Source organism: Cheilinus undulatus, linkage group 13, assembly GCF_018320785.1.
Source record: "Cheilinus undulatus linkage group 13, ASM1832078v1, whole genome shotgun sequence".
Classification (NCBI taxonomy): domain Eukaryota; kingdom Metazoa; phylum Chordata; class Actinopteri; order Labriformes; family Labridae; genus Cheilinus; species Cheilinus undulatus.
Genome location: NC_054877.1, coordinates 40,047,618 through 40,070,480, shown reverse-complemented (window position 1 = coordinate 40,070,480; position 22,863 = coordinate 40,047,618). Strand labels below are relative to the sequence as shown.

The 22,863-nt window shown below is 38.4% G+C and overlaps 1 protein-coding gene across 5 annotated transcripts in view; it reads right to left on the bottom strand.

Moving 5' to 3' along the window:
* Positions 1 to 5,767: 5,767 nt before the first annotated feature.
* The window catches only part of carmil3 (capping protein regulator and myosin 1 linker 3), a 214,089-nt gene continuing 196,993 nt past the window's right edge, over positions 5,768 to 22,863 (bottom strand). For 3 of the 5 annotated variants that reach the window (XM_041804349.1, XM_041804345.1, XM_041804347.1), the window contains 7 exons: positions 19,830 to 19,998; positions 17,938 to 18,304; positions 14,371 to 14,480; positions 10,737 to 10,935; positions 10,547 to 10,618; positions 10,119 to 10,238; positions 5,768 to 6,467 (listed from right to left, as the gene is read on the bottom strand). In XM_041804349.1, coding sequence (XP_041660283.1) covers positions 6,427 to 6,467; positions 10,119 to 10,238; positions 10,547 to 10,618; positions 10,737 to 10,935; positions 14,371 to 14,480; positions 17,938 to 18,304; positions 19,830 to 19,998 — 1,078 coding nt within the window. In that variant the 3' untranslated portion in view covers positions 5,768 to 6,426. Of the gene's footprint in view, positions 6,468 to 9,733; positions 9,834 to 10,118; positions 10,239 to 10,546; positions 10,619 to 10,736; positions 10,936 to 14,370; positions 14,481 to 17,937; positions 18,305 to 19,829; positions 19,999 to 22,863 lie in introns of those variants that run through there. The other 2 variants (XM_041804346.1, XM_041804348.1) reach the window with 2 other exon arrangements.

The following is a 22,863-nucleotide window of genomic DNA, read 5'->3' as shown; positions in this document are numbered from 1 at the left end:
GCCACTTTTGGACCATTTTTTGCCACCTGTAACTCATTTTTTTCTAACTTCTCACACATTTTTGGGGGTTGAGTAACACTGGTCTATAACTCTCTTTCTAATCTCCTGGGACAACTGTCTCCTTAGCTTCCTGTGGTCCATGTTCAGTATTGCACACACCATGATACCAAACAGCACAGTGACTACTTTTCACCTTTTAAATAGGCAGACTGACTGATCACAAGTTTGAAGACACCTGTGATGCCAATTACAGGACACACCTTAGTTTAACATGTCCTTATGTTTGAATTAGATTACATCTTTTCCAGGGGTACCATCATTTTTCTCCAGGCCAGTTTCATTATTATTTTCTAATATTTTGGTGAACCACAATTCAAAATCAATGTTGGCCTGTAAGTGTATTTTTTAATTTTCTGTATAGAATAATATACACTAAGTAACTTTAAAAACGCACATTGAAATTCATGAATATATTACTTGTAACTGATGAACTATATTTCCAATTATAGTTATTGTTCTTATTGCACACATCTTGTGGGAGACATACACACAAAAATCAGGAATCAAGGAAACAGTTTATTCAATCACGCAATAAAAAGTTGCCAGTACCACCCATTCTTACGAGTCCAAATTTCAATATCCAGTATGACCTCGATTTGCTCGCACCAAATCGGCCACTCTCCGAGGCATAGATGTTATGAGGCCTGTGGGATCGCCTGCCATTCCTCCTGAAGAGCTGTATGCACCTACACGTTTGTAGTCAACAATTTATCCCATCCCAATATTTCACTCACCTACCCAGTTTATACACTTGTGAGTACAAGTCTCATGAATTGGTCTGTGGTTGAGAAAAGGCACAATCAGTCATGCAGAACAAAGGTATATTGTGTGTCTGAGAAGTTGTTTGAAGCATCGGAGTACATCTCATGACAACTCTAGCAAATTTTACAATGTGCGTTTTTAAAGTTACTTAGTGTATATTATGTTTTTCCTTTGAGCTAATATGATACTGAGATGATTGTTGGACCATATCACCAGGCCTTAGTTCACTGTGGCACAGGTGAATAAGGAGAGTACCAGCCCTTATTTTTTTCCCACCAAGGGCTGGATAAAATGTGGTGTCACTGAATCTCGCCTCTTCCTGGCTTTCTAGTGAAACCTTACACAGAAACCCTGACAGAAGCAGACCTGCAATCATTCCTCATCACACAGTGAAAGCCTCCATGTGTCAGGAAGTGTTACCTGGTTTTTGAGCTGCTCTGTGGGAGCGCGACAAAGCACACAGGCTCACATCAACTCATTACCAGCCTTCCTCTGTTGACAGAGAGAGTCAAGTGGCTCGCCGCTGACCCATCTGCTGGTGCTGAGAACATTCAACTCACACCAACAACGCACACATTCACAGGAGGAACACACCTCTCTACAGATACTGTACACACAGATGAATGAGCAAGCTTGGAAACATGGAGGGAACCGAGTGCACGCCATCTGATGCATCAAGATGAATGAGCAGGAATACCCTCAGATGGTGCTGTGCATGTCGTGTTGTCATTGGAAAACAGTGGGTATGCATGTGTGCAGCGTGTAGGTTTACATACACAGTAATGAAACATTCAGCTGAGCATATGGTGTGTGGATGGGGAGACAGAGGGAGAATTAACCGAGCTTATCCGGTGACCCAGTGGATGCGAACGCAACACCGGTGTTGTGATCCTTTCTGCCTGTGTGGGAGATCAGGTGACTGAACAGAGGGAATATAAAGCTTCTCATTTCCACAAAACAAACAGGATCATTGTTTGGAAAAAGACTGATCTCACCTGTGTGCGTGACATGAGATAGCATGTGACTGACACCCTAATGTAAAGGCCTAATCTGCTGTTTACACACAGATGCATATAATTAATGAGCGTGTTTGTTCTGTTAATAATGCGCCCATTAAGCAGGCCTCCTCTCCACATTTGAGTGATCTCATCCACAGAAAAAACACATCATAACAGCTGTATCTGCATGCATACTGTGTCCTCATTAATGCAGTGATGCTGATGGGATCCATGATCATAATAATGACAGGGAGAGCATTAGGGCTTGGCTGAGACATGCTGTAGTGAGAGTGAGCAGGTAAAAGTAGAGTCCAGTCTCTGCTGCCACCTGCTGCTCATAAACAGTATTACAATAATCTAAAGGTGGACGTGGATAATCAAGGGAAAATAAAAAATGACTCACATGTGAGTCATCTGTCACAATTAAATCAAAATATCTATCTGTGCTACTCCTGCCTCTTTTTTAGACCCATTCTGTATAAATCTAGTCTACCTTAAAAAATCTGGTCTCATTATCTAATTTCTCATACCGTTTAGCTGTTTTTAACTATTAATTTTAACATAAAAAATGTATTTCTTTATTTTTCCTATTACAAATACTCATTTATAAGACATGCAAAGTATAGCTTTGCTATTCTGTGCCTTTTATGTCCCACGCTCTTACAATTTATTTTTGCACTTTGCAGGATAAAATCAAAGAAACAAGAAGGTGCCAGGTTCTCTTTCCTCTGCAGCCCCTCACTTTTACATCTCCTCAGCCAGCAGTGGAAAATAAGTAAGCACATTTTCTTGAGCACAGTACTTAAGCAAATTTTTGACTTTCGATGGTTTACTTCAGTATTATTTTGGGGGAAACGTTTTGCTTTCCTTTGCTAAATTTGAAGTCAAATGTCAAATTTGACTCCTCTACATTTTTATGATCCCATAACAAAGTATGTGCACTCAGATAAAAGGATAAATAATATTTATTTGCCACCACCTTATCCCCAGGGATGGAAAGTACCTAATTCAATTTACTCAAATCACTGTAACTGAGTAGTTTTTGTGGGCACTTGTTCTTTTAGTACAGTAAGAAATCAGCACTTTTACTTCTACGTCAGCAAGTTTTAACTGAAGTTACTGTGCTTTTACTTGAGTACTATACTCTTGTACTTTTCCACCTCTTTTGACTACACAGTAGCACACAAGGAGTGAATGATTTCACATCATGTCACAAAAGTCAAATGATCTAAGCTCCGCCAGATGGATGTTTTACACATCCATCTGGTAAACCTCTCATAGACAGCGTTTGGGAATGGGCAGAGCCTTTGAAAAACAACTCGGAGGGTGGTTGGATGAACGTTCTGTCTGTCACATCTTTACGGGCCAGTCAGAGCAACAAAACACATGATGTAGCTGCTACTAAGGTGTGCCCTTACCAAGGAGTAAACTCCATATAGAACAGCATAACGCGAACAATGGCGACTGTAGACATGTCAGTACACGACTTTTGGCATTTTTGAAAAGAAAACAACTCACTGCTGTTCTTTGTTCTTCTTTTAACGGATAAATGTTGTCAAGTTTTGATAAAACTGACACTTTAGCAGCATCCACGCTAATGTCTCCTGCCATAATTGCACCGGCCTCTTGTTACTGCTTGCTTACGTCACGACTCCGCTGTGACCGAAAGTACTGCCCGTCGATGCTGATTGGTCCTGTCACTTTGTAACCGGGCCCAAACGGTTCAGATGGGAGCTTTGCAAGATGGATTCGCCAGTGAGAAACTAGGAAACCATCCATCTGCTTTGCAAGGTTAAGCTCCACCCACTGTGATTTCAAATCTTGTGGATGTGTGGGTGAAGTTTCCCATCATGCCCTTGGGCAGAGTGTTAATACCAAAATGGCAAAATTGTTTGTACTTTCCTGTCAAAGAAAGAAAAAACCACAATGGTTACTGCAGTTACTTGGAACTGACAAAAGTAATAATAAATAAAAATTTACTGAAAAATAACTAATAAAAAACGGACATTGCTTTTGAATTTTTCATTTTAAAGTTCACATTAAAATCTTTAATCTTCCTCTAAAAGCAGGTCTGCATCCAAACAAAAAAATCAATAACATTTAGTTTAAGTCTAGAAAAACCCATGCAAAATAGTGTGATTTTAAAATGCTACAAAAGGGTGTGATTAATTGTGAGTAACTACAGAAATTTTGTGATAAATTGCAATTGGAAATTGTAATCTTTTGACAGCCCTAATTTGAATATTATTGTGATTCTGTCTTAGTATTTAACGGAAGCCCTAGACCAGGATTGCTATACATTTAATGTACTGTAGCCATAAAGTTTTTTTTGTATTGTTTTTCTTGAGATCTGAAGCTTTGTATCTTGTTATCTCTGGGTTTCAGTGCTTGCTTTGATGTGAGAATGAGGACATTTCTGTTGTTTTCTCCAGATCAAGAGAAATTACTTGTTACCAACGTAAAACCAGCGTTATATCGAGATAATGAGGTGAATGATTTGAGGATCAAATGTTATTTCCTCACTATCACTGGAGACTAAAAGACTTAGTGCTGTATGCTCTTTTCAGGTGTCCATAGATTAATCTTTCAAAAACCGTAACCTTCAAAATGAAAAGTTCTGTTCTGTAAATAGTCTAAAACTTCTTCAGATCTGAGCCACTGTTACCTCAGCTGTAAAAAAAAAATCCCCTCATGGCTTAAGCTAAAAGAGTAGTGTCAATATTTTCCATCTTAGAGGGGAGAAAACATGGTCTCTGAGGGTATTAGTATGCTCTCTGAGTTTTCATTTATCAGTCACAAGCAAAGTGAACTCTGATCAGAACATTTTTGGATATCTAATAAAACTCTGCAAAGCTCCTCTGGATCATGGCGAGAATTTATAAAACTATCTCACAGTGTAAGAAGTATCTGTGTAAAATGAGTGTGGTTTAATTTACGGTAATGTAGGCTTCACTTACATTATGAGAATTAAACGTTAAAGGTGACACATCATACTGCTTTTCCATCTTTTAACATAGGTGAAGCACCAAAGGAGGTTTTTGACCCTGTGTTAACTAGCTCTATACACACACTCTCACAACACACTGTGGAGACTAAAAAAGTAGTTATACTGCATAGCCAGCTCTAGTATTAGCGTAAGAGTTTAACATCCACAAGTTTGCTGACACACCAGATAGACTGTTTCATATGTCCATTGCATTCACATGCTTTTGAGAAAGTTCCCGTAGAATGTGTTTAGGAAGGGCAGGACTTTTCAAAAAAATCTAGGAAGGTGATTGGAGGAATGTTCTGTCCATCACATTCATGATGGGCTAATCAGAGTGTCAAATGACGTTGTGCCCATGCGCTACTACTGAGAAACTACCACTGCCTTGGGTTATTAATGGCGGAGTTAATGCCTCAGTGAATACAACTGATGCCAAGGCCGATCAGGGGTGTGCTAAAACATCTTTCTCAGCCAAGACGAGCTTTCTGTATGACTCTGTGCACTTGTTTAAAAGGAAATATGGTCCAATTCCGTTTACAGGTCACGTTATGCAACATACACTTAGGCTAGCTGAGAGGAGGATCAGAAGAGCCACATCCATTTAGCCACACCCATTTCTGATAGGGGCGGAGTTAGACAGCTCAGTAACATTTAAAGCCACAGCAACAGCTACATCCGAGCTAACAGGTACCGCGGCAGCAGCCATTAGATACAATAGCAAATATGTTGGATTTATTTTTCATCACTCCAGCTGCAGACAGAAGCAGTTTGGCTGAACAAACTGTGTTGAAAGGGACAAAAAAAGCATGCAATTAAAAATAAAAATACACCAATTATGGACCTGCATACATTGAAATTAATGCGTTGATGCTGACAGCCCAAGTCTTTTTGTCATATGCCCACTTTAATGGAGAAAAAAAAGACTAAAAGAGAACACAACATCAACCAAAGTCTTGTGTAAAGTCCGTTTTTATTTACTCTGATTCATAGAAGCATTTTTAGAAAATATACTCATTTCCAGGCTGTAAAATCCGATTCAAACTGGATCCACTGACTGATTTAAATACTCTTGAAGAGATGGGAGTGCTAAGTGCATGAAAACACATTTCTCAATCATCAGCATACACCAAAAGCATACTTACAAACACAGTTATCAAATGATTATCACAAATAAAAACATGATTGTTAACTGGTAGAGTACCACAATGGTTAGTGCAGTTTATATTCAGTATTTACATCTCCATTAGAATAAATACAAACTCACTTTAAGTCGTCACAGATTGTCAGTAAAAGACAGGGAAGGGATTTTTTTCTAAGACTAAATTTGCACAAATGCCTAAAACAAGAGCTTGTGTTCCTGAAGAGACACTGAACTACCGTATGACTGATCTCTAATGTCCTGCAGCGCAGACTTTCTTTATGCCTGAGAAAAACCACACCAAGTGCAACCAGTTAAAACAGAAAGCATACAGCACATGCATCTTCAGCAACAAATGTTTATGAAAAAGAAGAAAAAGCTGCAGTTGGATCTTTGTTAGTTTAGTGCACACAGGTTTAAAAGCTTGTCTCTCTCCAGTCCTCCACGTTCAAGTCTGTGCATCCTCCGCTGCTCTGGTAACGTCATAAAGGGTCTCTGTTTCCAAGCTGGGGACTCTCATAACCTAAAGAAGCAAAGACACTGTCAATGTACCACTTTAAATGTACAATAAGGAATATTCGTTTACACTTAGCACACGGTCAACTTATAATATGATCTGGAAAACTGCCGCCCCTCTTTTTAATCTTTTAGTGGATTAGTCTTAATCCATTAGCAATGCCATTTTTAAGGTTAGTTAGTCAAGGGAAGCTGATACAAGTGGTGATGCACCAATCTGATCCTGGCATTGAATGTCTGTCTGATGCCGACTCAAATACCTGGATGGAGTATCAGTGTTAAAGGTCTCGACAGGATCCATGCTGGTTTCTGTTTACAGCAACTATATGTGGATACTGAGTTCAGTGACATCAATGTGCCAGTAAGTTTAATACTCCATGTTTTAACTATCATTGCTATAAGCGAGTGTCGCTGACAAAATCAGCCTTATCACATTATTCCTATTGCACTATCCTGACTGCCTAGCAAAACAATGCATTGCAGTGCAACATTTTTGCCACATCTTGATTTCCTCTTTGTTGCTCACATCGAGATGGACGAGGAACAAGAAAAGAGGGGAATGACAAGGCATCAGAAGTGTGGGACAGGAATATTTCCTTGATTTTCTTTCTCTTTTCTTAGTTAACAGAGAATTTTAGCTTGTTAAACAAGGTGAAGACGTGTATAAACTAGGGTCTATAAATACATCAAGATCTTTAACTGCGATATATTCCATTAATTCTGTAGTTAATCATGATTAATCACACTCTTTTTATCATATTTTAAGATTACAGAATGCAGACATAAACTAAGGGTAAGTGACTTCCTGTTTGGACACAGAACTGCTTTAATAGGTAGATTGAAGATTTTTACATGAATTTGACAACAGAAAAAGAAACTTGTTATGGATTTTATGGACATAAGGGGTAAGTTAAAAAATAAATGTTTGGTATCACAACATGCAGATGACTTTTGACTTGTCCACTGAGCTGTCTGTGATTTTTTAAAGTTAAATGAGACATTAAGGAGCAGTGGTGGACGTATTTTATAGGGGTGGGTATTACTCATGGCCCCATGATACGATATTATTAGGATACTAATGCCACAATTCGACATTATTGCCAATTTAAACATTTTGCTATACACAAGAGTATTGCGATACCATATATTGTGATATACTGCTATCTATACTATTTTTTCATCTATTTAGCTGAGTTAGTGTTAGCCTTGCCTTCATTTTTAATGTATTACTGCAGTATTTTATTTTCATCAAGTCATCAAGTGGACAGGAAAAAAAATGATGCTTTTTATCCAGTATCATGGACTTCAGCTCATATTAGAAATTAATTTGAAAAAAAACTGATACTTGGCAGAAGATACAATACGATACATTGCTGCGCAAAATATTGCGATACTATGCTTCATCGATTTTTTCCCTCACCCCTAGTATTTTACATCATTGTGACTGCCATGGCTTAACCAAAGTGTGTTCAAAAAGACAATAAAGCATGAGATTAATCGAGATTTAAAAAATAGTGTACTAATTGTGGATCTTGATTCATCGCACTTGATTAATCTTGACAGCCCCAATATTTTTACATTTTTTTAGATCTGTCGAAGCTGTCCATGACTAATAAACTAGTGAATAATCTCCCATAACTCTACCATTACACATTAATGTCACGTAAGTTGTAGTTCCATATCTGTAGCTGATCAGACAGAGAAGAAGAGGTAGAAAGTTCAGCATCCCTCCTGTTTATCTATGAGAAAGTGAGATGTTGTGAAATATGAACCTCTCCTGCCATTTATAAGTCTTTTTTTTATGCTGTTGATGTATATTACTCTGCCCTCATTAATTTTGGATCATTATGCAACAACAGCAGCCCTGCTTGTGATGATTAGCTGCTGAAGCCTTATTGCTGAATGTAAATTGTTTATGCATGAAATGTATGGCTTAAAAAAGCATATGCATTTAAGTTTAAATGTTGTAGTAAATAAATAAGTAAAAAAAAGTCATTAGCTGGAATTAACTGAAGCCAAAGCACTATTAATAACCTAAATTATTCAAAACCTTGTTGACAGTGTCGTACGCAACCTCTGTTATGTTTTTCGATCAGAAATAGCTGCACGTTCATTTATAAAACACAATTATGCTGATTGGCACAGGATTAGTATTACCTGTGGAGCTATGTGTGTGCTGAGATAAAGCAGATCATTTGCCTTGGAATTTTTACTCCACAAATTACAAACCTGGTCGATTCAAACAGGATTAAAAATTTAGACAGCCTGTGCAATCAATACAAATGACCAGAAGTCCCAAGGTAAAATTAATAGTGTGTGAAGAGGGCACAAGACTTCAGTATTTGTTACTTTTTATATAAAACAGGTCCACGTCATTTAATTTCTTACTAATCTAGTATTTCATTTATGCAGATCTAGTACTCTGGACATGTGCAACACTATAATTTCTATTTTCATTGTTGGCTTGTGCTACTATGCGTTCATGTGGATTGTTGTCCTTCATTGCTCTAATTTATTTTTGTGCTGGCAGCTGTATGTGTGCAGCACTTGAAGTCCAGGACAAATTTCCTCAAAAGGACAATAAAGTGTTTTGTATAGTATTGTGTTGTACTGTATTAGTTGCATTATTATACTCCTGGTTTGCTTCAAGCAAAAAGTAGAAGAGCTACTGATTAAGCTAGCATTCCAACTTCTTATTGTCTCATTTTATCTATCTGAAATGCATGAATACACATTGAATTGATGCATCTTTAAGTTTATTAAACTTGAAATTAGCTCACCTGAACTAAAAACTAAGCAAATTTGGTACAGTAAACAAAATAAATCTCTGACAGTCCTCACAGATTTCATGTGCTCAGGAAACAAATGTAACAAAGTGTTTCTGTCCAGATTATGATGTCTCTAGTGGAAGCATCAAAGTGCCTAAAATAGACCCGGACAGGGCACAGAGGACCACTTTGGTTTCACATGTTTGGTAAAACTGGCCCTAATGCCATCATCTGTGACATGTGGAGCCTTTTATCATTCTCACAGAGATGGTAATTGAGTCCCTGTAGCAGCTTTTTCATACCCAGTTCTGTATTACAGAGGTAATTGGCAGCAGCTTTGACATGTCATTAGCAACTCTTGAATTTCTCTGCTTCAGGGTTTCCATCTTCAAAACCAAACTACTCGGTCTACCACTGATGATGAATCAGCTGAACGTGGCTGCCAATTATTTCAATAATAGAAGATAGTAGTATCAGAAACGAATCGGCTACAGTTAAAGCAGGAATGATAAAAGATCTTTTATTGAAATATTGTGACGTTCTCGTCTAATAGCACACTTCTCCCTGCAGTGTCAAAAGCAGCTGACAGCTGCAAAGAGACGTTTCTAGAAAAAGGCAAATTACATTTTAAGATTAGGTTTCATAACTTCTTTGTGCTGGAACAAGCATGCATTCAGTATGTAAGGTATGACTCACCCATTATGCTTTCAAATCCACACTGATGAGTTTTTGCAAAAGTAAGCTCTCTGCATGTCTGTAAAACTTTATTTCTTTTGGTAAACTTCACAAAGGTAAGAAACTTTTGCTCTGATTAAATTAGTGCAATAAACCAGAGGTGCAAATTGGCCGTCATACCACACATGTGAGGAGAAACAGAAACAGATACATACACCCGGTCCCAGCTGGGTAGTCCAGAGATCTGTTTCTGTACTGGGGCATTAGGGGCTTTTTCACAGGGAATCTGCGATCTGAAGACCTCTCCAGATCGTAGGGGCTGTCTCGCTCCATGCCTGGGGGAAACCGCACAACAAACACAAAGTGGGGTTTGGGAACTTAGAGGGGAGGGTTGCAGGGGATAATATAGGTGCAGAACACAGCCAACAAGCTCTACAGGCTTGGGAGCACAAAAAACAAGACTCATGCTGTTTTTATTTGATAAATCATAACAAAGGCTCTGCACTGTTGTTATGATTTATGAACAAAAATGCTTTAGAAGGTGAGCTTCTTTCAGACAAACTCAACAGCAGGCATTATGTGAACATCATAGTGTTTGCACAACAGTGGGGGAGCTGTTAGCACTGTGTCGGACAAAAAGTACCTATGTCAAACGAGTTGGACTTCCTGGTGTGACGTGATGTTGCTGGAAATCCATTTCGGCCCTCTCCATTGTCTGGGTGGAAAAACAATCATAACAGTCATCAACATCATAATGTTTCCATCCACAGAGAAGATGACAGCACACTGTTTTATTACCATCTACTGTTTTTGTTGTGAAAAATCATTGCTACCTGGGCTGACATCCTCTGCCGCCTCAGATGTGATCGGGCTCTTCCTCTCCATAGTTCCCTCCTCTTCAATGATTGGCTGAACAGCAGGTAAACCCCTCTGCTCATTGGCTGTTTTCTCCTCTGGACTGACAGGTGAGGATTTAGGAGGGGTCACAGCTTTATCTGGAGATGTCTTGTCTCTCGAGATGTCCAGACTTGGCTGAAAAAAAGGAAAGCACTGATTTGCATTACTCATTAGAGTTAGCCAGGTCTGTGTATCCATTAGTGTTTGGATTTACAGTTCTGAAACTGATAAAAACAATATGTTAATTTATGTTATTTTTGTTTCAAAGAGAAAATTCTGGATATGAATACAAAGTGATTTCCTTATTCATGGTCTACAAACAGGCAAATGTTTTATAATAGTTTTTTCATGGTCCATTTTAAAAAGAAAGGAAATTAACTACAAGACAGACACCGATACTGAGTGGAAATTGGTGTCACACTGTGGGCCAGAGGTCTGTAAACTCTATTTACAGTGACTGAGGTTTAGACAGCTCTAAAACAAGGGGTTTCACAAAAATATGGCATTTACCATTTAGAAATTGCAGCTGTTTTATTCAGAGTACCTCCCTTAACAAGAGCTTAAAAGTGTTAGGACACACTGATATTATTGTAAATGTAACAGTATTTTTTACATTGAAATAAAAATCCTTTACAGTCAATGGCTGCTTTAAGTGGCTTTACCATGCCATTACTGCAGCTGCCTTCATTCTCTGCCTGTTTGTGGGTCTTTCTGCCTTGCTTTGCTCATCTTCAGTTACTGAGAAGCATGCCCTCTCTTCCTGGTTGAGATCTGGTAAGGATGTATCTGGCCTTACTGGTCATGAACGTTACCAGTGATTTGAACCTTGCTGGAGTGACGCTACATAACAAAGTCCAGAGCAGGTCCAAACCTCAACCATGCCTCTTCCTGCGTTTCCATAAATTCAATCCTGACCATCTCCACCTGTTTGCAACCCCTCCCTTTCCTCTGTTTCTATTTTTCACCCTATCTGTAGGATGCAGAGAGATACAGCTTCCCTAAACCAATGTCAGCAAATGTTTCACATCACTTTCCCAAAAGAATCATTTAATTGGAGCTCAGCGAAAGCTCAAGCAGGAAGACTGTTTCAGCTCATTTTTCAGTCACCACTCATTCACATCTCTCCCTTTTTCATTCTTTCTCTCTACCTGCTCTCACGATCAGCTGATTATGGGCGTTCACTCTCCTAAGTACTCAGCTAATCAGATTCTGTCACAACCTCGTTGACCAATCAACGTCTGAAGCACCACCTGTCATCCTATCCCTCACATAGTTTGTCCATGTCTTATGAGTTCTTGTAAAGCGTCCTTGGGTTTCTTGAAAGGCGCTATATAAATTCAGGATATTATTATTATTATTATTATTATCATCATGCACCTTACAAATTTTAAATCAGTCATTCTCTCTTTCACAGTCAGCCAGGTGTTCTGGGTAGACGCTTCAACCCTCCTCCATCCCAGCCACCTCCATTCAGTAAATCAGTGTCCCGTCCAGATCCTCTCAGGTCTCCTGCTCATCTCATTCTGCACACCTCAGTCTCCTTCTCCATGCCACCTCATTGGTTCCTGAGCAGCTTCTCAACACCACCAACACCACCACCAGTGTCCAGACTCCACGGGGGGGGGGGGGGGGGGTATCCTATTCCTGCTGATTGCTTCACTACTCCTTCAAATACGTGAAATAATCATGGTGGAGTCCAATTGCCCAAGGACTTTGCACAATTCTTTGATTCAGTCTGTAAAATAAAGAATTGTTAAGTTTGTATCAAATCTCTCCTGATTGAAATATCTAATAAATGATTATCAAATAACATTCTGGTTGATGGTGTGGTTCTTGCTAGTGAAAAGTCTATGAGATTTGTGCCACTAGAAACTGGGTTTGAATAATGTTATTGAATTTGAATAGCATGATTTGAATTTGAATTAAATGTTTTGAAACTGAATTTATTTGCTTTGAAACTGAATTTATTTGCTTTGATACTGAGTTTATTTGCTTTGAAATTGAATTTTATGCATGCCCACTCAGTTGAGAACTATCTGTGCTCGATTACTCTTCCTCATGGAAGTGGATGATGTAAACGGTGTGCCACGCTAAACTGAAATTGAATTGTAGAACTGAATTTGAATTGAATGAACTGAAATTGAAATTTTTATTTTTGAATTTAAGGAATATATAGAGTTGAATGCTCAACTGCATAAAATACAATTTCAAAGCAAACAAATTCAATTTCAAAGCAAAAAAAAAATCAGTATCAAAGCAAATAAATTCAGTTTCAAAACAATAAATTCAAATTCAAATCATGCTATTCAAATTCAACAACGATATTCAAATTCAGTTTCTAGTGGCACAAATCTCAGCCCATAAAAGTCTCTGTAAGTACATTGAGGGCGTCCCTTGATTGTAGAATCTGACAATAAAACAACAACCACCTTAAGTGTATACTTGACTTGTCTAGATGTTGTAAAGGGGGTTTCTCCAGCAGATAAAGGACTCTGAAATCATTCATTTTATTTGTCTTTGTAGTTTTCCAAACCTTTAGATGGCACTTAAACTACCAGTGCACTCCCCCTTTTTTTTTTTGATTAAATAAATTGTTGATTTGACCACTACTTGTGTTTTTTTAATCTCTAATTCTGATAGATTTGTTGTGGTCTCCTTAACCTGTATTGATTCCCTTGGATTTCATATTGCCAATAATGCCACTTCAACATTTGAAATTGTCTCCAGACCTTTTATCTGCTTTGTTTGTCTTGAAGTAACAGACCACACCTGACTGTGAAACACCTTGTCAACTGATTGTCCAAATATTTTTAGCTCTTTTGATAATGGAGGTATACTGAATACAATGGTTGTAATCCCTTAATTTTAAATGCTATATATTTATAAAACTTCTTGAGTAAGATGGAAGTCTACACCTTAGTCACATCTTGACTAAACCAGTTGTGGTTGGAAACAGAAGCAAAATGATAAAAATATGTGTTACTGTCCATAAACTTATGGACCGTACTGTACACCATAAGCATGATAAATAAAGCATGGTAACTTTTGTTGCTTGCTTTTCAAAGTAAAAGCTCAGTCAGACACTTAAATGGAAAAACCTTCCCCTGTTTGTATAAATGATTTTTTTAGATGTTGTTCCAGGACAGCTGTCTGCTAAATCATGTTAATGTCCTGGCAGGATACTGGGCCCAAGTCAGAAAAGGATTTGAATTAAATATTGTTAAAAAGCACATAAGCTATAAGCCCATGTTAATCATAAAATAACTTCAGTTAAGGGTGATACCTGGTTATCACCCTAAAACTGATAATTTGTTTTCTTGTTCATTTCATCAATGAAGTGAAAAATGAACAATTTTTAAACATTTGTCTAACAGTTTATGGCCATGAGTTTATAAATTACTCACTGTATTTTGAGTGAGTTTGCTATTTCAAAATAAATCAAACAACCCATTGTTTTCATTCTTTAACATTCATTTCAGAACTGTGACCCAAAGACCAAAAGATGCGTGGACCAAGCTGCATGACAGGGACTACTTCTTTGTTTCTCTTTTACATGCTGCACACACATACTTTATTGGGTATGAGGGGACGCTGCCCCTCTGGTCCTCTCGCTCTCTGCTTCTCTTCACGCTTCCTTTCACTCTGCTCTTCTTCTGCTTCCAGCCTTCCGGCCTCTTCTGCTAAAACAAAAACACAGTCCTAACTATGAGCTGTCAGAGCTTTGTTGGAAAATTAAAAATAAAAACCTTTAAGCACAAATGCTGACACATTTCATGAGCTCTCCGTAATTGGAAGTGTAAGCCTTGGCCAGACTGAGGCTGAAATTATTGCTCCATTCAAACAAAAAACATTTGTGTAAACAAGAAACAATAAAATGCATACAGTTTTTGGACTGGGTTGATGGTAAATTCCAGTCTTAACTGCTTCCTAATGCTTGATAAGCGTTTAGTGCTTGCCACTTGGTTAGGCCTATATGGAGGTGCAAGTGTTTATATGCATGCGTCACGCTGAGATCAGCTGCTCTCTGCTAATGAGGAAAAAAAGCAGCAGATTATATTAACATTCTTGCAGTCAGTACACAGCAGTGAAGCTTGCAAACAGAGGATTAAAGTGCACTTTTTGTACTTTTTCCCCACTTAAAATGTCAAAATTCAGACCTTTGAAATTGATTTTATGTCTGGCCTCCAGCTATTGCACCGATTTTATAATTCCCTTCGAGTTGGAGTTGAGTCCATACCTACTTTTGAAACGGAGGGGTTTGGCTCATTACAAAGTCTAGACCTGAATCTAACAACTACCCTCAGCAATGACTCTCTTTGTTAAAGCTTCAATAGTTTGGGCATCAGAGCTTAGGGAGTAAGCCATCCAAGTTCTGCCCACATTTACAGCATCTTTAATAAAAGTCATTTTGAAAGCTTTGTCTTAAATAAAGATTTTATGATGTTAACTGAATTAGTAATGATTGTTTTATATTCTATTATCCTTTTTACAGTCATATAATCACATAATTACCTTGTATATTTCTTTTGTATTTATCATACAAGTGTTTTTTTTTTAATTCTGTATATTTCCTTGTAATTTTCTTTGTTAAATCAAGAGGATCTGATAATATACCATTACTCTAACAATGAAATTGTATTTTTAATCTAATCAGTGTCCTTAAATTTCCACAGGGGTTCTGTTATCTGCTGATTTGAATCTCAGGACTTATAAAAACTGTAAAATTGAGCACTTCTTGGACTAAAAATAAAGAATATTTGAAGTGCTCTTTGCATTAGGATTCATTTAGTCAAATTTTGATGATAAAAGCATCCAAGACTCTCTTTAAACATTTAAAATGCCCTTTTTTTCCAAGGAATGGTCATATTATAGATCCTAGACCACATTTTGATGCTGGAATTCTAACAAATTGGTGTTTCTTGTCAATTCTTTGACATCAGGGTGATATTTTGATGTATAAAAGTAAATCTAGCTTTTACATGATTACATGACTTAAATTATCCTTGCATCAAAATATGGGTCATATTTTCCAGTGTGTTCTCATCAGGCACAGTGTTTTGTAACAACTTTCCAGCAGTCTCCCTCAGATGAGTCATGTGATTTTGCTGTGACGTGTCTTGTAAGCCCCCCTCTTCCCATTTCAGAGTCCGATGCATCATTGCTAATTTTGGCAGCCTTTTTAAAACAATGTCTTTGGGACTTTGCACATCAAGGACAATGCAAATAATGCATAGCTGGAGCCCTGAATTTTCAATTAATTCTGCCCGTTCTAAGAAATATTTCTGCTGCAAAAGTCTGCAGTGTGTTTTGCACGATCCTCTAGTTAGCAGGGCAAACAAGCCGGACTGCAGACTAGGCTAAGAACGGCCCAGCACTTGATTTGAGATGGGGTCAGGTGATGATAACGAGGTTAGAAATCCCCCACAGACATAATGGCTGTGATCTTTGTTTTTATCTTTTGTGGGTTTTATTGGCCGTTTTAATAACTTTTTATTTCTTAAACATTTCTGTTGTGCTACTTATTCCCTTTGTCATTGTGTTTTGATGTCTTTTGTGAAGCAAGCACTTCTTCTTGCCTTGTTGCTGAAATGTGCTATATAAATAAACTTACCTTCTTTTTAAACCTCTACCACATGGATCAGCTGATATTTTGATTGGTCAGATTTGTGCTTGTTGGGAGGGAAACTTTGAACTTTGACCATGGTTTGAAAAAGATATCGGGAGCAATTTTGCACAGGGAAATACCATTGCTGGTGTGAAAACCTGCATTGACATGGTTCATGCTCGGAAAAGAAAAGAAAGATATAATGGCATGCAATTTATTTGCACAAAAAAACCCAAACGCATCTGGAGTGCAAGAACATTTTGTCTTAGTCTTTAGATTAAATAGTTTTTTGTTTTAGTCACATTTCAGTCATTCTTAACCTCAATTATTGTGGTATTGTTTTAGTCTACAAACTAATTTAGTCCAGTTTTAGTCAATAAAAAGTCCTTAAATTTTTATCTTTACTTTTAGTCTTGAATTTATTTTCTTGTAATAATTCAAACAGCCAAATAGTTAAATGGATATAAATGTAAAACATTCAAATCGAAGCACTATCAATACTTTACTTGATTAAAAATACACTGATGAAAATAAAGACATGGCTTTAATGCACAATGAAAAAATGTGTATTCTGATTTCCAAAAGTTCAATGTTTTATTGTAATTTTGGTCTCAGTGATGAAAACTAAAATGACTTTTGTCAGAGTTTTAACATCTATCTTAGCCAGTCTTTGTCTAGTCTGCCTCATAAAAAATGACGCTGACTTACATTTCTTTTTAAAGATTATTTCATGGACTTTTTGCCTTTATTTAGACAGGATAGCTGATGAGAGACAGGAAATAAGGGGAGGGGGGAATGCACCAAACAGCGCTAAACTTGGGATCCGATCCCTCAAACAGTGCATAGAGGACTACAGCCTCTGTATCTGGTGTCTGCTCGACCCATGGTGCCCATTGACTAACATTTTTAGACATACTTTACTTATTACCACAAAATTAACACAGCTATGCACCATTTTTAAATCTAAATGGCCTTCCTGGTCCACTGATGGTACTTGTTGCTCTCTATTAAACTAGACAGAATGACCAAACTGGTATAAAATCAGTTGATAGGGCATATCACAGCAACATCACATGACTCCTCTGAGGAAGAGAGCAGGAAGACAGCAGTCACATGTCAAGGTAACTCTACCTGTCTGTCAATAAGAAACAGTAAAATCTTATTTTGTGGAGTGTGAACCTATTTGGATTATTAATTATATTTTTCTATTACAAACTTGAGGGTTATTTTATCATGTGTGTACGAATGATTAAGCACTAACACACGAAATACTACACTATCCAGAGATTAAAAGGTAAAAATGATGGATATATTATGAATTAATATCATTATCAGCAGTAGTACCTGTAGTAGCAGAGGTAATAGTAGCAGTGGTGGTGGCATTTTTATGAGTAATTTCCCATTTCCTCTGTTTTTAATGTTATCATTAATGCTATTACTGCTGTTGTTTATTGAGCTGTTGTAACATTAATTTCCCCAAATGTAGGATGATTTAAGATCATTTAACTAATGTGATGTCTCAGTTGCAGTACCTAAACTCTCCTGCAGGTGTCTCTGTCTCATAGCAGCCAGATTGGGCTTGCTGCTCTGCGGAGGGGGCTCTGGCCTCGTCCCGCAGGGGCCCACGTTTCCTCCGCTGCTCTGTCTGTCCTCCTCCATGTCAGTCTGCGCGTCTGTCAGAGGGACGATCCTCTCCTGCCTGCCTGCCTCCATCTGTCTGTCCGTCTGCTGCTTGGAGGACACCACGTGGCCGTTGGTCCGAGTTTCTGTAGGGGCATCTGAGACGGTGGTCATCCTCTCGGCGTTGTCTGTGTCTTTGATGTCACAGGTGCTGCTCCCATCTGAGTCTTCAATTTCTGCACCAATGCAGCTGTAAACCATGCTTACCAGGTCTGTAGACTGGAGAATAAAAGAAGATAGGTATAAGACAAAACCCACAGCAAAGTCAAATACCTTATTACAAGAAATTAATTGGCAGGAGCGCTCTTTGTTCATCATTTAACAGTCTGATAACACTGGTGAGAGTGAAAGCTATGATTAAAATGTCTAAATCTAGCTGATTCAATTACACATAAATTAAATTATCCCTCATTTTACTGGGGATGTCGTCAAATCCCCTCTAGGATCAGTGAGGATCCGTGGACTCTGCTTTGAGAGGCAAAGGGATTTGGACGACTTCATGACTCTCTTCTTGCAGGAGTGTGTGGAAGTGTGTGTGCCTGAGCAGAGATTAAAATAGGCCATATAGTCCCCCACAACTCTGACAACACAGTGAAATGCTGGGAATAGCAGGTGGTGGGCACAGCATGCAGCTCTGCGCTGAGTCTTGCCGAGTAAAACTAGGAGAGTAGATAGTGCAATTTTAATCCCTATTTATGAGTTTGATTGCAGGATGATAACTGAAGTGATCACTCATTTGCATTAACTTTAAACTGTTTGTTATGCCAGAATGGTGGTACTTCTCCACAGCAGAATAAAGAAAAACGTGCCAAAATGTTTTGGCTACTTGGAATTGTGTCACTCTGCCTGCAAAGGTCACAGTTTGCCAGAGCAATCCCCCTTGGAGATGGTCAGACTCACTGCCAGAAGCTGCTTGCTGTCATAAAAGTGTGAATTTTGGATTCTAGCTGACCGGCTGTCACAACAAACTCACTGTGGCTGTCCCCAGTGGCTAGACAATACTACCTACCTTTACCTGTGTGTGACGGCTTCCTTACCTTTCAGCTAGGAGGCATGCACATAGACGGTAACTCTGCTGCAGAGCTGCTACTAATGCTTCACTCTGAGTGTGTCTTTGGGAATAACCATCAATAATCATATTTTAAATTTTGTACCAAATTTACTTTACTGACTGATTTATTGTTACCATTTGACATTTTCGTGTGCTGCTTTGTGTCATCCTCTGTATCATTTATTGCTCATGAGCTTGAGTGTCCAAATTTACTGCAGCGTTTGTGATATCCATACACCTGTAGGTTACTGATGCATGATTTAAACTGAGAACGTTAGCACTCAAAATGTCCTTAAAAGCAGTTTATTAAGGCTAAGGCACAACAGATGCATTCCAACTGGTGGTCTTTTTCAGCGTTGTGAACAATGAGCGGAAGAGCACCTTAAATACAGGAAGTATCTCGAGTAGTACAGGTACATCTTTGTTAGAAGTGTTAGAATAATGGAAAAAGACAATATTCCACCAACCGTCACAAAACTTTTGCCATCTATTTTTGTGAACACAGGGCATATTGAAAACATCAGTGGGATGACTGCACTTTCTATGTCATTAAATATGTGGCTCTGTTGCACTGCTGATGTGGGTTGTCTGGCTGACCTGACCTGTTAACATTGGTTCAGAAATAAATCAAGAGGTTCTGCGGGGCACAGCCTCTGCTCAGGCAGGAAATAACGCTCAGGCATAACACTGTACCTGTCTCTGGATGAGGCAGGGGGGGCTGGGGGCCCTCATCCCAGGCACTGGCACACCCTGCATGGGTCGAGGTGAAGGCATGGTCCCGTTGGCTCCAGGAACAGCGCTCTCTGGCCTCACAGCATCCTTAGGGTGCTGAATCATCGAGTAGACGTTCTCCAAGGCGCCACTGCAGCAGACAAACAGAAGGAAAGAGAGAGACACACACACGACATTTTGATGAGTCATATTTATGCACATTTATGAGGTGGAGGTTTGGCCAAAAAGGACAAGATGATCTAACAATCCAGAATACAGATTTACTCTGTAAAGTACTTGTTTATCCTGATCTGTATCTTTTAATAATACACAGAGATTAATGGTGAAAAAGTTTGGCTGCCTACACAGCTGAATTATATTTCCTGTGTTCCTGCATTTGAAGCTTTATATTTATGACCTAAAAACAAGGAGTGAGAAACTCAGGGTCACTATAGAATTAAACACAATAAGGTGAACAATGATTATGATAATATCATGGTACAGTATTTTGTGAAAACTGATATATTTCATGACAATCATATGATACATTAGAACACAAAACTCCCCTAAAGGTGCTGGTTAATACTTTTAACAGTCTTCAGAATGCATTCATTAGTCTAAAGTTTCTTTTAATGCCAGAATGGAAAAATCATGATCTCCAAAGATAGAGACGTTGATTTTAACAGCCTACACATCCATTGTAGGGGTATTTAAAGGGTGACAGTGTAGAAAAATCTAACTATTTATCTGCATGGATCTTTAACATTTAACTACCACTTTGAAGTCTTGCAGGAAAACTTTTGTAAACTCTGGTTTCTGTACAGAAAATGTGTGCAATTGTCCTCTAAACTGCAGAAAAAGTATTGCTAAAACCACCTGTCTTTCGGTGCTGGGTTATAATATTATCTACAGACATGCGGCTTCAAAGATCAAATCTCTAAACTCAGATTATCACTCTGCTCTTAGAGTCATTGCCAGGGATCCTTTTGACAGTCATCATCATATTCTATATGACCAAGTTGGTTGGATTTCTCTGTGCAGAGGTGTGATAAACAGTTGCATCTTTCTCTCTGAATGTCCCTGATTGGATGTACACCATCTTGCATAACATCTATACTGAACTTGACCACTGGACCCTACCAGACTCGGTGCATGGACTGTCTAATGCCTCAGGTCCTGCTGGTTTACTGTAAACTTGAAAAATCCACTTTTAGCTTTCATGCTCCAAAACTGTGGGATAATTTAAAGCACTGTCTCAAAACTGACAGTCTTGTTTCTCTCTGACTTTGATCTCAGTGGTGACAGTCACACACTGTGGTGAAACTGTCTGAGTATCAATCACCTTAAACCTTTATGTTGTCCTGGAGTCAATTTTGACCTATTTTAAACAGTTTTGACAGAAGATATGTATTTACAAACACCCTTTATTACTAATACTTTTTTCAACAATGTAATGTGTTTTCTTTGTCTTGGCAGGTCAAAAATACCCCAGGGGTACTATTAAATATTTCTGCAAAATGTGACAGTAAAACAAGGTGCAATTTAATGAAAATTAAGCATTCAGCATATAAATCACTAAAAAGAAGAGTTAAAATTATATTTATGACCAAGTACATTTGGCTATAAAGCTCCCGCACAGAATTGGGGGATATAATATACATATGGTTCATAAAGAGACAAACCAGAATGGGTCAGATTTGACCATCAAAAATAAAAAAAGTGTGTTTAAATGCTCCTATAAAAAATATATAGTTTGGTTGTGATCATCTATCATTTAATGCTCCTCTGATCTGCACTCAAAATAGCTCAACATTGTTATTTTTAACTGAAAAACAAGGGATGATCCCATGTAAATAAGGCCTCTAAGCATACAGTATGTGTGTGAGTTGAAATGAAGTAACAGGAACTGGTCACACTGTACTACCATGCTTTGACACCAGTGAAATCAAACTGGGTTAAAATTTTACCTACAAGGATGATGGACATCTGTATCAATCTTTTATCCCACTCCTGCTATTAAAAGTAGGTTGCATGTAACATTGCAGGATACTCATAGTAGCCCATTAATAGTGCATTGACCTCTGTAGTGAAAAATTCAAGCAGCAGTGACCATTTGTTTCTGTAGTCGTGTAACTTCAAAATATACCAACAACCACACCACAAATGTCTTTCAAATTTTCTGCTTTTTCTGCCGTCCTTCAAACAGGATGTTTGGGTAAGACATCAAAGCTCTCATCTCAGCATGGCTCTTTCTCAGCCTCCTTTCTTCTGACTGGCCGCCACTCCAGAAGCCTGACAAAAGGCAGTAGCGGCAGGACCAAACAGTTCTTACAAATTTCATGAGCACTGCTTGAAATTTGGGTTTATTTGTGCATCCCTGCTTTTGTGGGCAGTTGTGCAAAAATACAGATAATTAACAAACACCAGGTAAAAATCTGGACTGCCAGGGTTATGCATAGCCCTTTCCTTAAGGCAGCAAAACCCTCAGTACATCTTTCCACATAGCAAGAATGACCATAAAATTTAGAGTGTAAGTCCAACCAGTAAACACATTTTTTCAGGGGTCTCCCTGAGGGTAAAGGTTTAAACTGTCTTACACAAAAAATTACCATGCTCTGTTTTCATCATGCAGTGTTTGTTATTCTTTAATGTTTGTAATGATTGGTAGTTGAGCGCTCAGCCTGCAGTGATCAGTGATAGTTGTGAACAGACCCATAGCCTGCATGCTCTGCTGCACACCTCCACTGGTCCCTCAATCAAACCACAACCACAAAAAAGTATTAACTTGACAGTATACCTGTTTTCTTTAAATACAGGACAATAGTCAAAGGGAGAACAGCAGTTTAGAAATATCACTGCCAGCCTGGTCTATGTCATATGCTTTTTGTTTTGTTCAGCAGAGCACTCCCTTGCAATACACAACTCTTTGGTCAAATTTTCGATAGATTTTCGCAGACGATGTCATGTCACAGTGAAGAACGCCACCTGGGGGGCAAGAAATGATTTCTGCTTAGAG